This window comes from Tachysurus vachellii, chromosome 3 (assembly GCF_030014155.1).
Source record: "Tachysurus vachellii isolate PV-2020 chromosome 3, HZAU_Pvac_v1, whole genome shotgun sequence".
In the NCBI taxonomy this organism is placed as follows: domain Eukaryota; kingdom Metazoa; phylum Chordata; class Actinopteri; order Siluriformes; family Bagridae; genus Tachysurus; species Tachysurus vachellii.
In genome coordinates this window covers 33,046,217-33,063,971 of record NC_083462.1, presented here as the reverse complement: position 1 = coordinate 33,063,971, position 17,755 = coordinate 33,046,217, and the positions used below count along the sequence as shown (strand labels likewise).

The window sequence follows — 17,755 nt, the reverse complement described above, 5'->3', positions numbered from 1 at the left end:
TTCTATGAAAGTTTGCTGAAGCTGTGACGATCAGTCGTCAACTGTCCCATGCATCTTAACAGCAATCAATAAACAATTAAATCCCAAAACACACCAGGATCCACAGGTCTGGGTTACTGCATATTCTCTGCAAGCAGATTTTAGCACTGAGATTAAAAGAAATCTAGCCTTAGAAATGTGGTGTATAACTAATTATATACTGTCAGGCCTTAGATTAAGGTATATAATATGTAATAAAGATAACAGATGAAGGAGGTGATTTACACTCAAAATATATGAAAATATATTTTATTACCTGTGAAGAGGTAACATAAGGTAATATAAGGAACCACAAAAATGCTAAGTGATAAGAGAACATTAGCATCATGGAAGAATGGCAAAGCTACCGAGGAAATGATTGTGAAGCTTTTCCAGGAAATAGTAAGCATTTTGAAGATAAGAGGCAAAGTAATAAAGTACAATATAAAAATAGACGGCAAGAGATGGAGATGATGGCTATATCTGATTCTATGTTGTATTAAATAAAGGCAGAGATATGTGGCATTGAGAGCAAAAGAGCCAGACTGTTTGAGATAACACATTAAACATCTGTTTAAAATGTTCTGTTTGGACACCTGAGTAAGTAGTGGGCACATGTTGATAACTGATTCAATGTTAGTCAATTCATTATTGTTTTATAGCACAGTTAACAATAGACCGAGCAACAGTCGCCCGGAAAAAACCTGGGACCACACAAGGAAGAATTCTTGAAAGGAACCAGATTTAAAAATGAACCCATACTCTTAACCCATGCATATAATATAATTTTCCCTTTGTTAATTTCAGCTAATATTGACACCAGTGGAAACTATTTGAAGATACCTCAAGATAGTGATGCAGCAGCATTTTAGTCCTTCAGTCTGTTCAGCTCACTTGACGCTCTTCTCAAGCAGATAACATTACAAAACTGTTAAGATCACTGAAAAGTTTTCTCCTAATAAACTTTATGTAACTATGCTTGCAATGTCCCCCATAATAGCATCATGGAACAACCACTAACTTCTCACTGGAACAACAAAAATACTGCACCAACAGATAAATTAAGACCAGAATCACTTAAAACATCACAAATATTCCAAATATTTTTAATAGAGCATCCAGAGCAACCTACCAGGTAACATTTAGCTAATGCATATTCAGTGCTAAAGCTGATATGAGTAAAGCAGAGAGATTGCTGGGGATCCATCTGGCTGCCTACAGAATGTAAGGCAGCCCCAGTGTAAGTAGCTTGGCACCTAATGAGCCAGGAAATGAGAGGAACATATGGTGTGTTTTGTATGGTTCACCTAGCCCAACTAGTAGTGGAAGAGAAACTGAGGAAGAGACAGAGATAAGACCTGGTAATTAAAATTAGAATGTAATGAAAAGAATAAGATTGAGGTACATTGAGGTACATACAGTCATGGGGGAAAAGAAAATATACCATCATTCAGTTCTATATTTTTATAGGGCCGAAATAACAAATGATTGTCCTTTCAATAGTCTATAAATAACAAACAGCTTCGGGTGACCAGAACAAAAATGCAAATAATTTAATATGTAGTATTTTCTTTCCCAAGAATGCAAACCAACATTGGTAGTAATCATCAATCTGGGAAGGGTTATAAGGTCATCGTCAAACAATTTCATATTTACCATTACTACAGTGAGAAGGACTAATAACATTTGTAGTCTTCAAGGCAGTTGCCAATCTTCCCAGGCGTGGGTGTCCCAGCAAATTCAGTCTAAGGTCAGACTGTTTAATGCTCAGAGATATAAAGAAAAACCAAGAGCTAAATCATGTGACCTGCATGCCTCTGGAAGCACATTAAATATTTATGTTCATGACAGCACAATCAGATAAAGATTGAAGCATGGCTTTCATGGAAAATTGGCTAGAAAAAAGCTCCTTCTCTCCAAAAATAATGTCAGCATGACTGCAAAATGGTTCTGTAAAATTGCTACTGAATAAATCAGAAAAGCTGTGGAACAATATCCTTTGGACTGATGAGTCCATGGTGTAGATGAGACACCTTATATTAACTGCCAAGCATGGTGTTGGAGAAGTGATGATTTGGGTTTTGGGAATGGGAAATTGGAAACTTGCAGTCATTGAGCAAACAATAAACTCCACTTCATACCAAAATATTCTTGAGACAGATGTACTGTAATGGCATCTGCCTAGCAGCTCAAACTGGGCTGAAACTGTTCAATTATACCAAGCACACTAGCAAATCAGCATCTCAATGGCCTCATTGAACCACAATTACACGAGGTGGTGGGATCTTAAAAGATTTGTTTATAATAAAATGTCTAGAAATTGGTGAGGACCACAAAATTGTTACGTAAGCCCTGATAAAAAACATAAAAACATAGACTTGAAGGAGTGTGTACTTTCTTCTCCCCAACTATATCCATACTATAGTTTATAGTCTATTTACCATGTACATATACTGTACGCACATTTTTCACTACTTTTGCCATTCCCATTTCAAGGAGCAATTATGTAAGCATAATGGCAATAGAGATAAAGAATAGAAATCGGCAGGGGGTGGACATCGAGGAAAAACACAGTGTGTCATTTTAAGGCTGGCAGACAAGAACTGGGATATGATTGGCAGGATAATGGTTGTTATTCACAGCCATTTATATATTTCTTAATTAATGAAGAACACATACAGTATAAGAACCTACTGAACATCGTTAATTCAACTATCTTTTTTTCACGCCCAGTGAGCCAATTTTTCAAATGCAACAAGCTTCTCATTAAAGATAGACTCGCATTTAAAATCACTCCTACACATGTGTAAGAGGACATGCACATCACACACATGGATGGACATCAAAGACTGAGGACATGTGTCTAATGGTTTATATTTCATGCTCTTAAATATATCTCTCCAATTTTAATCAGCAAAGTGAATGCAGTAGGCCAATAGAATAAAGGAGCTGAAGTGATGCATGATGAGAGGTGGGTTACCAGAAACCTGGTGGAAAAGAGAAGCATTTTATAGACACAGGAATACACAGGCACAAGGAAATTACATGGTTAAACTCACTTTAAAAAGGATTTAACCTTTTAGAAAAAATAAAAATATAGTTTTATGAATTGTATTAATTTTATAACAGGTTAACAGTTTAATTTTATAAATTTATAACAGGTTAAAAAGCATTCTGGATATTGTCATGCCTTTTTTGTTTACTACCTGGGGATGAGGGAAGACATTTAAGAAGGACGAAAGAAATACATTTTCTTTTGAAAGAAAAAGAGCTTCATGCTTCTCTTATGATTCTAATTTTTTTTTACATCAGCTTGTGTAGTCTGGATCTTAGCGTCTTTATCTACTTAGTTTTTGCCAGTAAGTTTTCGTGGTTTAGTTGTTGCTTTTACACATTAAAGAACTCTCATCACTCTGAATCCAGCATCCAGGTGTTTTCTTATGACAGCAGTAGTAAAAAAATGAACTAGCTAACAAATAGGGTAAGTAGTAAGAAAAACATACATACATGTAGCTTGCTGTTTTCTTACTTAGCAATTAACATTCTATAAAATTAATTATCAAATTAAAGATTATTTCTAAAATGAAAGCAAGTCAACATTCACTCCATTAGCATAAACATATGCTAGTTTTAACTTCTTAAAGCCAACATTCCGGTTTCAGAAACCTTCAAATCTTGCAATAAATCACTGGCATATGGCCTTGCATTCTTTTTTTTTTAATGATTAAAATCTCTTGTACTAGCTTCCTTGGCAGACGACTAAACAGGTTAACTGTACTCTCGCTAGAGGCACCGAGAATCTGTGCTACTCGGTTCTTAGCTTTATTTTACTTCACTTTGTCTTTATACATATTTTAAGTGATGGTTGTATGTGTCAGGATAAGATGAAACCGTAAGCATATGCGCATTAAACAAAAAATAAGGACTAATTGCAAGGTATGAAGTAGGGATGAGCAAGTACAGCATTATCTGTATCTGTATCTGTTAACCATATGAATTATCCGTATCTGTATCTGTACTCAGAGTGGGTGGGGCCTAATCCGGAAGTAGGCGGGGTTTGTATTGAAATATGCGGGGCTTTAACTTCTAATAATTAATTTGTAATATTTATAACACTAACATACTACCTTTATGTTTTTATGAAATACAGCAAAAATGTGTCAGACACTCAGTGTCTGACAAAGAAAAAAAATCTCCGACAGGCAGAGACGCAAAGTGAGTCGCATTCGACCAAGCAAGCACCACGTCTGAACGAACCCACGTTTACCAGAACTCTACTGGTTAGTAAGTACGTATTATTAACATTACAACCCGAAGTAAAAAGCTGAAGAAACCCTAAACGTTAACGGAAAAGACCCGCGAACCCGAGTGACTGAGGGAGAGACAGAGAGCTGTTCTGTGTGTGACTGTGAGTGAGCAGAGCGAGACACAGCAACACAATACATCTGTATGTGTGTAGGGGAGGGGCGCTGTGACTAGCCTATCACAGAACGCTGACACAATCAGCTACCCAATGATGATTTTCATTCAATCCGAGCACAGATATTGACTCGTATTACTCGTATAATACTCGTACTCGGCAGAAGTGCTTTATCCGTACCGGATACTCATTTCAGCCGAGTATCCGGCTCATCTCTAGTATGAAGGTTGCTGCTTAGTATGTTGTATTTAATTTGCACAGAATTAAGAAAATATAAATGCAAATGTAGCTGGTCATGTTGTTGCTTACTGGAGTCACCTGCACATACATAGAAAAATGGCCACCTGTCACTTTATTGCTTGCTAGTGGGGACGTAGATACAGGCCTTCAGTTGCAAATTTGTAGTTTACAAGATGACCTTAATTGTTGTGAATTTCTAGCCAGGCTAGAACACTGGATCAGTGTATACAGCGTGTGAGTAGACAAACGTCAGCCGTGTGCCTTAAGAGCTGGTTGAATGACGAAAAACTATTTTGTAAAATGTTGTCAAAAATAAACATGTTAAACAAAAAAATTGTGTATGTTTAATTTCATTATAAGTGTCTGATTAATCATTTTTACAAAAAGAGTGTGATTAATTGCTATTAACAAATGTAATCTATTGACAGCACTAATATATATCTAGAGTCTTGATTCTTCATTCATTTTCTACCGCTTATCCGAACTACCTCGGGTCACAGGGAGCCTGTGCCTTTCTCAGGCGTCATCAGGCATCAAGGCAGGATACACCCTGGACGGAGTGCCAACCCATCGCAGGGCACACACACACACACTCTCATTCACACACTACAGACAATTTTCCAGCGATGCCAATCAAACTACCATGCATGTCTTTGGACCGGGGGAGGAAACCGGAGTACCCGGAGGAAACCATCGAGGCACGGGGAGAACATGCAAACTCCACAAACACAAGGCGGAGGCAGGAATCGAACCCCCAACCCTGGAGGTGTGAGGCAAACATGCTAACCACTAAGCCACCGTGTCCCCGTCTTGATTCTTAAGCAATGAAAGCCCAGTATTGACTTTAGTACAATTATAACTGATCACTGTACAGCTTTATAATGTGTAAATATCAGTGCTTCATCTTTCTGACATGTCCAGGAGGTGTGGCTCCATTCAATTTAAACTGCATTTAGTGTCGGAGTAGCCAGCTTGTGGACCGTGCTCATGTGCCGACATAGCAAAAATAATGCAACAGAAAATTGTGTCATAAGGGAAGTGAGACTATTTCTTGTTAATCAACAAAAGTTATCAACAAGAAAAGAATTTTTAAATATGAAATGGTAGAGACGTATGCATTTATTCTTTACTTCAAGCTTAAAGCAATTGTTTCAGCTGTTCAAAGGCCATGATTTGAGTCAAAAACACTTACTACTTCAAATTGATGTATTTCATTTATAGCCATGAACGAATCACTAATAATTAAGCATTAAATGTAACTGTTGCCATCTTTCAGTCATGTTAGTTTACCTGTATCCCTATAAGCAAGGAATTTGATGTAGCTGGACCTTTAGAAATTTTTAGCTGAATTCCCCTGCTTTATTGTTAGAAAACCAAAGCCAAGGCTACCATATAGTCATTCCATAAATACCCATTGCATCTCTGAAAAAAAAAATCACACTACAAGCTCAGGTTAAAAAAATCTGCACTGAACCGTGAACACAAACACTAAACAGCCTTTGAGTCTATTGGACAAGCTGGCCTTGTATTCCTAAAAAACTCTCAGACGCTGGTCTCGGATCAGCTACCTCCCTATTTCTTGGAGCGTCAGGAAACCCAACCAGGTCAGCAGTTCTTTTACAAGCTACAGTATGCTGCAGTAGGGAGGGCACACAACGCTGAGTGTAGAAGTGCAAAAAAAGCTTGCTTCAGTGATTTATCATCAAGCTCGGTCAGATTGGAGAGAGAGCAAACATGCTTCATCAATCCTGGCTTTTGTGCTCTCTTCTTACTTTAATGTTCATTGACCATACTATTGTAAGGAGGAGTCGTACGGCTGGTGATCCATGTGCAGCGTGATTTTTATTAACGTATACACAGACAGGCAGGGTCAAACTATGGTGCATTCTAACAACCCGCTCAAACACCTTAGCTGTTATACATCTGGACCTATGCTAATTGGCCCAACATAGGATTAGAAGCACACTTTAAATGGCTTTGTGCAGAATATAGCAGCTCACTATTAGCAGTACTTGCTAACAGATGCAAGATTATGCAGTGCTCAGAAAGAAGCAAAGGATCATTAAAACATGCTGAATAAAACTTTAAGACTGTATTCTGAAACCAAATGGAGAAGAAATCTGCAATAAAAATCTCAGCATAACAGTTAGATAATCTACGTTCAGCTATTTATATGCATATAATAGCATTCAAAACGATGAGAAAAGCAAAAAGAAAAGCTTTAAGTTTGTATTCTCTATGCACAGGAAACAAATCTTGAGTCACATGCATTAAGGCCAAGAGTGATGATTCAGAGCTAGCTGGCTTTTTCCCTGTAATGGCAGCCGGTGTAATAAAAATAAAAAATGATCTGATCCCAGGTCAGCACTGTGGACTCCAGGGGGCCGTTTCAGAAAGGAGGTTCAACCAACTCTGAGTTGAAACTTGAACTCTGAGTTGACAAACCCTGAGTTGGGAAACTCTGAGTTTTCGGTTACAGAACAGCTGAAAACAGTTAGTTTTATCAACTCTAAGTTGACTGACTCTGAGTTAAGCATGTGCACTACAACTAAAAAAGCAATTATCAATGGAGCGCAGATATAACGAGCCACCATGGCAACAGCATCAAACAAAAGGAAAGTCTGCATATGTCTCGCCAGCAGAACCGGAAGTGCTTATGCAAGCTCTGGGCTCAAACGAATTAATACAGACTCTTCATCAACAGGATCGTCCATATAAGTACACGCCATTTCATTAATTTAACATTTACGGAATTTAGCAGACCCCCTTAAGTGACTTATATTTTGTTTCAGTTTATACAACTGAGCAATTGTGTCCACAAAAACTTAATGGACCTGGGATTTGAACCCCTGACCTTCTGATCAGTAGTCCAACACCTTAGACACTGAGCTACCACATCCCACATTCGCTCTGCTGCGAACTGCGTAACTGAAACGTGGGCAATGAATGAGGTGTTTAAACATCGCTTCCTCTTTAAAAAGGGGAGGAGACCGAAAGAAACTCTGGGTTTACTGAAGAAAACCTGCTCTCGACCAGGTTAGGTTCACAGAGTAAGTTACTATGGTAGCTGACTCTGAGTATAAGTTACCTCTCTTTCAGAAACGGGCTTAACTTAACCTGCTTTCTCGGGTTTAACTTACCTCCCTTTCTGAAACGGAAAACCCAGAGTTTCCCTCATTTCAGGGTTAAATTACTCAGAGTTTTCACTTAACCTGCTTTCTGAAACAGGCCCCAGGATCTGTTTGTAACACCTTGATCACATACTTATGCAAACAGATATAAATGTTAACGTCTGAAATAAAAGTGAGGTTAACTTTTGTACATTTTCCTGCAACTTCATGTTTACAAGGTTGAACAGGATACAGTCACATTTTGATTTTCCCAGAGTTTGTATTAACTTTTTATGGGCTCTGTGTTACGTCCTTTTCTATTTGTTTTCTGTTTTGGGGAGGTGTTTGTGTTTCTGTGCAGGATAAACCCTGATTGGTTCCTGAGGTTTACCTGGTGCCATGCCCTGCTGGTCAGCTGACTCCCTGTGGCCTATAAAAGCCTCCACCACCACTTCCTGTTTAGCTTTTTTGGCTCATTTGCTGTGGTCATTTGTTTGCTGCTAATTAGTTTTGTGAATTGTTCGTTATATTTGTATGCTTAGCATTCCCTGTTAATACGGACTCCTGCCTGTTCTTTTTGAATTTGATTCTGGATTGCCCTTGTTTGGACTTGTTTGCTTATCTGCATATACAGTAATTGTACATAGTATTCTTGGGTGTACCGATGCCATTTTGTTTGTACCTTTTTTGATTCTGTTTTTGTTCAGGGATTTAGGGAAGTGATTTGTATTTTCTTTTTTTTGTTTAGTAGGGAAGTTAAAGGGTGCAATAATTAGCAGATTTTATGACTGCACATGAAAAGGTTACAGTGATATCCTGTCAGGCCTATTTTATCTAGAAAGCAGTGAAAGCTTTAAAATTCTAGCATTAGCACTGAGACTAACATTAAAACATCCTTATCCAAATCTTCAATTATGATTGCTAACTGGTGAGGCGTACAAGTGAAGACTATGAACAATTATGAATATGACTGTCACATTGTGTAATGTCACAAGCTCCATTTTACCACGGCCAACAAACCTAGCTGCAATGGACTCCATCCACCAGAACAATGACAGTCGATATTTACATTTACAGCATTTGGCAGACACCCTTATCCAGAGCGACGTACAAAAATGGCACCAGACTTTCAATAATGTGTACCCATTTCCCATTAGGTGTGTTTGTTTCTCACTCTTTTTATACCCCTTGGTTTCAGAGCCTCCTTGCGAACTACACAATCAATTCCTTTGGTCTGTGACTAAACCTGACCTGTTACTAACCTGTAATTTTCCTGTATTTTACGTTGTTTTTACAAGTTTGCCTTGGGTCAATGAATTAAAAATTCTGTCAGAAATTTTATGCTAGCTACATTAAAATTATCAGTGAAGATTATGAACAATTGACTGCCAATTATGTCAGAAATCCTGATAGCTAGCTGACTAGCTGACCCAGCAGTAAAAATACTAAACATTTAATAATGACCCAAAACATCATCAGATTCCCAAACAAATTCTAAAAAGAAACAAAGTGAACAAAATCAAACAAATGAGCCAACAATATAATACATCTTCACCTGATTAAGAAAAAATAAAAGTGAACCTTTGCTTTCAGTATCTGTTGTGAGCCCTTGTGCAGCAATAACTAAGTAAATTTTTGATCAGTTCTGTACAACAGCTTAGAAGAATTTTATTCCATTCCTCAGTAAAGAACAGCTTCAACAATCGAATTTTAGTGGGTGTCCTCGCATGAGGCCTGCTTACTAGAGGTCCTTCCACAATTTATCTTTTGGATTAAAGTCAGGACTTTAACTTGGCCATTCTAAAACATTATCTTCCTCTTTAATCATTCTTTGGTAGACAGACTTGGGTGCTTGTGCTCGTTGTCTTGGTTTATGGGCCATTTTCTCTTGAGATTTAGTTCATGGACAGATGTCTTGCCATTTTCATTTAGAGATCGCTGGAATAATTCTGAATTCATTGTTCCATCAATGAAGGCTGTCCTGGGCCAGATGCAGCAATACAGTCCCAAAGCATGATACTACCACCACCATGTTTCACAGAAGGTATAAGGTTCTCATGCTGGAATTCAGAATTTTCCTTTCTCCAAAAATAATGCTTCTCATTTTGAAACAAAAAAGTATTATTTTGATCTTATTCCTCCACAATAGTCCTCTGGCTTGTCCACATGATCTTTAGCAAACTTCATGGGCAGCAATGTTCTTTTTGGAGAGTAGTGTCTTTCTCCTTGCAACTCTGCCTTGCACACCGAGGTTGTTTAGTGTTCACCTGATGGCAGACTCAAACATTAACATTAAGCAAGGTAAAGGAGGCATTTCGTTGCTTAGATGTTCTCCTGTATTCCTTTCTGACCAAACAAACTATTGTTGCTTTTGGAGAGATATTTTTTGGTTGACCACTTCTTGGAGGGTACCAATGGTCTTACATTTCCTCCTTTTTTACAAAATCTATATGGGTATGAGTCCAAACCCTTAAGAGAAGGTCTCAGAAATCTCCACTGTTTTTGCAATGATCCCCTTCCACAAACACACGTCAAGAACATCAGATGTTGATATATTTGTGTTCTTTTAATAAAATAGGACACTCATGGAGACCTGATTGTCATCTCATGGACTGAAATGAGATGGACTCTAATTTGACCTTGAAATTAAGTACTAAACCTACAGGTTCACAAACTTTTGGCACTCACAGCTGTATAATATTGGAACTTTTTCCTGTATAAAAAAATGACCAAGTATAATCTATTTGTCTATTTTGTTTAATTGGATTCACTTTGTCTGATTTTGGGACGTGTGAAAATCTGATGATGTTTTGGGTTATATTTATGTAGAAATATAGAAATTTATAAAGGGTTCACAAACTTTCAAGCAACACTCTATATGGAATGTAGAATATGAATGAATGCCTAACACAGTCAGACTTACAGTATTAGCACTTATTCCATATTCTTGTCAGGAACATCATTCACAGTTTGCTCTGTCTGGGTTACAGTAAGCCATATATTTAGGTAATCCTGTCATTAGCACAGAGAATATTAGCAGTCACTTTGTGCTCTCTCTCTCTCTCCAGCTCTCTCTCTCTCTTTCTCACTCAGAAAATCTCAGAAAAACTGTTCTTGCTGATTTAATGACATTTAATGACATGAAGTCGACCGCCTGAAAATATTAAAGAAAATTCTTTAAAGACTCTAAAGAATTCTTTAAAGATTCTCTAAAGACTATTTTTTTATGTCACTCAGCAAACTGGCGAGAAAGAGATGGACAGCAAGCAAGCTAAGTGCTTATATTACTTAAATAAACATGGGAACTGTCACAGCATGCATTACAGTCTGGCATTACAGTCATACAAATTACTTTTTTTTTTTATTTTATTCTCCCCTATTCCCATATCTTTCCACAAAACACAACAATACAAAGAAATCTCATCTGCTGGTCAGAGAGAAGAGCTCTTTCATTTCACATTTCCTTTTTTCATTTTTACACAATGAGAACCAAAACCATTTAGAATCTGTTGAAACTTTTGGCAATGGCAATGCATTTAGAAATATTTCTCATTTTCACTCAAAATCTATTTATTTTGCTTTATTTAAAACGGTTTTCAAAATCAGTTATCTGACATTTTCAAAGAGGAGCAGTACTTGAAAGTTTTCTCCCCAACAGAAATGCCTTGTTTGTATGGATATTTTCCAGATTTTTCTCAAGCTTGGGCATTGGTTAAGTTATGGTAAAGAATTAATCCAAAAATAAATACATACTAATAACATAGTGTTGTCTTCTCTTTTCTGAAGCAAAACATTTGACATAATGCAGTAATGAAGCCAGGTAATTCAGTAAAGGCTTAGCCTTGAAAAGGATTTGATTATTTTGGCCTTGATATTGACTTGATCACTTTCAGTTTTAGAATCAACATTTACTTGGCCTCATTCCCTTTAAAACTTTCAGCCAGTCCAAATCGTGGACTTGACAATGGCACTACTATATCTGGACTACAGCCCAATATAAACAGCTGAAAAGTATAAAGTCAAACCCACCTGAGGTCGTCCACATTGGATACAGTTCGGATGAGGACTGCCTTCTCCCCTCGCATCTTCTTGATATCAATCAGGAGCAGACGGATATCCTCCACTCTCTGGTTGTACTGGATATCGCCTTTGTTCAGAATGGACTGCTGTATCTTGACCTTCTCATAAAGTAATGACAGTTCATTGTTCCTCCTCACCAGCTGAGTCCCGAGAATGTCCCGCTCACTGATTACCTAAACACCAAAAAAAGTTAGTATCAGAAATTTTATTTTATTTTTATTTTTAAAAAGCATAAACATGACAGAGAACTTGTCAGAAGCACTATAAAATAGATCTGGAAAATGGTGGATGACATAATGCTGAAAGAGCTAATGATTAAACAAATGTAAACATTAAATACTAATAATCTAATTAAATATGAACATTATCATTTGTTTTGTTGATGATATTTTTGGAGTCACAGTTTCACGTTTTAATACATAGGGAGAAAAGAATGACTCATTTTGCCACATTGCATCATCTTTTTATATTTGGTCCCAGGCTTTGTGCAATGGCAGTTTCTTTACGTGGGAAGGTATATGACCCACACCTACTGAGAGAGACAAACACTGCTCTAATTTTATTTTGGGATAAACTTCAGTCCATAAAGCAAAAAAGCGTCTTTTCTTCTGAAGATCAAATACCAAATTTGTCCATCTCCAGCTTCAGCTGAACTCTTATCTAACTCCTGTGTTAGTGCACTGTTCTGTGCAGTTGACAGCATCTTTCCCTTTACATAATGTAATGCAACCTCAACGCAGGGCTGTTTGTGTAGTTAAAGCCATAGCATAAACCAAAACTATTTTTGGTTTATGGTATGGTTTTATATAGACAAACAAAATGTTTGAAACAAAATTCTAACTAAAACATGTAACTCAAATGCCCCGAGGACATATACAGTAGGGCCAGATATAGTAAGTCGTTTGAATCTAGTTTTGGACACAAACAAATGTAGAAAACTAGCACACGACCCTAAATCTATTAGTTTTAGTTAATCTAATTAGTACTGTACATTTTAGGACATGGTGATTCCTGGCAATGTCTGTAGCATAGATTTACATCATTTAGCAGACACCCTTATCCAGAGTGACTTACATTTTATTTCAATTTATACAACTGAGCAATTGAGGGTTAAGGACCTTGCTCAAGGGCCCAGTAGTGGTAGGGGATTCAAACTCATGACCTTCTGATCAGTAGTCTAACACCTCAAATGCTGTGCTATCACATCCCTTGAGCTACCGCATAAATCTGCCAAGAGGACTCTTAAACTTGTGGCTCTTTAATGCTGCACTGAGCTATAGAAGCAGCTGCTATAATATGTATGTATCTTTTGATTTATTTTGCATATTATCTGCAAAATACCATAAATTCATGGCAAAAAGGAAAGCACTTTTGCTTATCATTGGCTAGTGCTTTCAGTTAGATCTCACAAAACCTTGAGTTCTATACTTTATTCCTGGTATACCCTTACATTTGCACTGGACAGTGTTTCGTGTATACTTTTACTTTCACTAATCATTGATGATGATGATGATGTGTTATGCATGTCTCACAGAATAAATCTGGTTTAATTAAATGAGTCCCAAAATTGAGGGGGACTAGTCTGGAGTTTTGCAAAGGCAGTATGAATCTACAGCTTTTTTGATGTTGTTTTTGACCACTTTGGTTGAAGATTTATTCAATTTTACATCTGGAACATACAGTAATGTGGTAGTGTGTATGTGGTATTTTGCTTTTTTTTACATATAAATCCTTCTTAGAGCCATTTCATGAACCAAAAGGCTAAACCGCATAACTAAGCATTTCTTTAGTCTGATTTAAAACTTTGATGAGCACATATTAAACGGCATATTTGTATGATAGATACATAAATAAGGACTTGGTGTCAGCATGGTCCATTCAAATAAAGTGCCTTCAGGATATGGATATCTCTGACCTTAAGGAAAATCTTCATTTGTTTTGTTTGTGATTTTTTGTTTTGTTTTTTTCAGAACACATTCAGACATATTCCTTTTCCAATTAAATTATAATTGGTTAATTAATTTGTATTATGCATGACCTGATGTCACCACCATTGTTCATTTTTAAAGTGACAAGTCAGATGATTCCACTTGGACACATGCACAGGCATTCTGTCTTTTTCTTTTTCTCATTAATAAGAACTTGTCCCAAGGTCTTGAATTTTTTTCCCTCACCATGTGGCCTCACATACAGACTTTTAATAAGTTTGGAATGCACCCAAACTCAAATCTTTTTTCCTGGGGAAGACTGAACTTGGCATAGTTATAGCATGGCAAATGGGAGGCTACTGAAGCAAAACCTTCACCTAAATACACACCCACACACATCCCTTTTTCTGCTTTACCTGATCCAGTTCTTTCTTCTGCTGCACTTTCTCAGCTTCAGCATCTGCTATGATTTTCAGTAGCTTTTGCTCTTCTGACTTCTGCTTGTCCATAACCTGCTTGGTCTCTTGAGCCTGCTTCTTAATCTTCTGAAGCTCAACCTACAAGAAGCATGAGGAGAGAAAAGACAGGTCCATTTTACAAGAGCAGTTGAGGTAAAAACCATTTGAAAAGCTCTATTTGCCAATAAACCACACACTTTAGGATGCCACCAGGAATTGTAGTAAGTTTGAACATACCTGGCAGTCAAGGGCGTAAGTTTGATTTTGACATTGGTGGGGACATAAATAAAATTGGTCTGCAGAGCCGTATTGTCACAAAAGTATAAAAGCTTATCGCTTTTTACTCGACTTGAACAATAATTAAAAAAAAAATTTTTAAGTTTTTTTTTTGTGCCATAACTTCATTTATTAAGGTTATACAGGTCAAAAACAACAGATATACAATAGGTCTATTTTATTTTTTACGATGCCAGTAAGAATTCTAGCAGGGCAAGTAAAAAAAAAACTGAACAAGCAGATTTCCTCCAGATCTGCTCCAGAAAAACAACAACACATTACATCACAGAATACAAGGTATTAATTACTTAATTTTGTGAATCAAACAACAATATATATTTATATATACTATATAATTGGTAACTAGCCACATCATAAAAACTGAGAGCTTAGTGTGTACTGTACTTGTAACCTGATATTTCAACAAGCCAAACACATGTCTACGTCTGTCATTACCAGAAATAAACTGCTGGCATATTTGTTTCACATCGATTTTGTCCAGTTTGTCCTGGTGGACATGGCATCTCTTCTCTGCTCAACCCCCCGGCTCCACCTTCTTCATCCTCCCTGACTGCAGAAGACTTTGCTTCCTTCTACCAGGAGAAGATTGAGGAAATCTGCCGGACCTTCACTTCATCCCCGACTGCACTTATATCTCAGAGTATGGATTCCCCTACACCTTTGTTGTCGCATTTCTCAACTGTAGCAGCAGAAGAGATTTTACAGCTCATCCAGTCTTGCAATCCTACCACCTGCCCATTGGATCCACTCCCTTCCACTATGCTCCAGACCATCTCGCAAGACCTTCTGCCCTTCATTTCCACTATCATCAATAGATCCATAGCATGTGGTCAGGTACCAACTACTTTCAAGAGAGCAAGGGTTATTCCCATTCTAAAGAAACCCGCTCTGGATCCATCAGACATCAGTAACTACAGACCGGTATCACTTCTCTCATTTCTTTCAAAAATTCTTGAGCGCATTGTCTATAATCATCTGTCTGTCTATCTCTCACAGAACAACCTCCAAGACCCCAACCAGTCTGGCTTTAAAGCAGCTCATTCCACAGAGACAGCCCTTTTGGATGAATCTGAGAAACTACATGCTGCTACTGTAGATCAGCCAAACTGTCATCCGTCCTTATCCTCCTTGACCTTTCAGCAGCATTTGATACGGTCAACCACGAGACTCTCTTATCCACCCTCAGGAGTCTTGGGATTTGCGGATCAGCTTGGGAATGGTTTGTTTCCTACCTGGAAGGACGCTCATATCAGGTAACATGGAAGGGAGTGACATCTGCTCCACGCAGACTCTCCACTGGCATCCCACAGGGCTCAGTACTTGGTCCTCTTCTTTTCTCCCTGTATACTCACTCTCTTGAGGAAGTTATTTCCTCATGTGGATTCTCTTACCACTGCTATGCTGATGATACACAACTTATCTTCTCTTTCCCACCCGCAGATAACACAGCTTCTGACCGGATCTCAGCATGTCTGGCAGAAATTTCATCATGGATGACTGCTCACCAGTTAAAGCTCAATCCTAGCAAAACTGAACTGCTGTCCATCCCAGGTGATTCATCCGCAAGTCATGACCTTGCTATATCCTTGCACAACGATCTGATCTCCCCTTCAGCCACAGCTCGCAACCTTGGATAACCATGGACAATCAACTGTCCTTTCCTCTCATGTTGCTAATGTGACTCGCTCATGTCGGTTTCTTCTTTACAACATTAGGAGGATTCGGCCATTTCTGTCCACACAGGCTGCTCAGGTACTTGTTCAGTCTCTTGTCATTTCTAGACTGGATTACTGCAACACACTGCTGGCAGGTCTACCTATGAACGCAATACGTCCTCTGCAAATGATCCAAAATGCAGCTGCCCGGCTTGTTTTCAATCTGCCAAAGTTCTCGCATACCACCCCGCTGCTGCGATCCCTCCACTGGCTTCAGATTCAAAACACTGATGCTGGCCTACAAAGCCAAAAATGGACCAGCTCCCTCACCTCAAAGCCCTCATCACTCCGCGCACTGCACCCCGCACCCTCCGATCTACCAGCACTGCTCGACTGGTTCCACCATCTCTCAGGGTAAGAGACAACCATACTACAAGACTATTCTCTGTACTGGCACCAAGGTGGTGTAATGAACTTCCCTTAGAGGTCCGGACAGCTGAGTCACTGGCTATTTTCAAGCGGCGGTTGAAGACCTACTTATTCAGGAAACACTTCAACTAGCACTTCTTTCCTTATCTTTTGCATTTAAAAAAAAAAAAAAAAACCTCTGACACTTTTTCATTGTAACTTTGAACAAATGTTTTAAACTCATGGTATCTTAAGTATGTAACTTAGTGAGCCAGCATTAATGTATCCAATGTTAGAGATTTAAGCACTTATGTACGTCACTCTGGATAAGGGCGTCTGCCAAATGCTGTAAATGTAATGTAAATGCAAACAGCAATACTGTTTAGTCTCACTTGTGTCATTGTTGTTCTGAGCCATGTTTTTAGTCTTCGGAGAGCACTAAAACTTCTTTCAGCCTCAGCTGATGACACTGGGACCACTAAAAGCAGACTGACAAGGTTTTCATGCATGCGTGAACCTTCAAAACAAATTATACATATTGGGATATGCATAGTAACTAGTCATAGGCTATTAAACATTTTTATAAAAAAAAAAAAAAAAAAAAAAATATTCATACAACTGTTCACTCAATATGTCAGTTAATTTTACTATTGACTGTTGTGCAGGTTAGTCTGTATTTTTATATGCTGCTTTTTGTAAGTTGATAAAGATTAGTTTATTAACTTTATATCTTTAAGACACGTAAAACATCCACGTTTGCACATCAATGCCTGTACTGGGTGTTTTAATTGCAAAACTTAAATGTAAGAAACGTATTCAACTAAAGTTATGATTACAAAGAACTTTTCGAATGTGTTAAATTGATTGTATTAATATCTGCCGGCAGCGGGATGATGGAATTTGCATCATTACGTCATTGTGAATGACGTCATAACGTCAGGACGTAAAAGAACTGGTGAACTGGATTTTTGAACTGGTTCATTAAATCGAACTGTCCGAAAGAACCGGTTCGTGGAAAAGAACCGAACTTCCCATCACTATTGTAAAGTGGACTTGATGCACTCTATTGCACTTCTCATTCCTATAACAGTTTCACTCTGTTTTTGCAGAGACTTGTTCAGACCCTCCAATTCCTCAATTA

The 17,755-nt window shown here is 37.9% G+C and overlaps 1 protein-coding gene across 1 annotated transcript in view; it reads right to left on the bottom strand.

The window, feature by feature from the left end:
* Window positions 1-17,755, bottom strand: part of LOC132842443 (cilia- and flagella-associated protein 58-like) — a 164,673-nt gene that overhangs the window by 25,194 nt on the left and 121,724 nt on the right. Inside the window, exons 12-13 of the mRNA XM_060865117.1 lie at window positions 14,213-14,353; window positions 11,818-12,041 (exon numbers count right to left, since the gene is read on the bottom strand). Coding sequence (XP_060721100.1) covers window positions 11,818-12,041; window positions 14,213-14,353 — 365 coding nt within the window. The remainder of the gene's footprint in view (window positions 1-11,817; window positions 12,042-14,212; window positions 14,354-17,755) is intronic.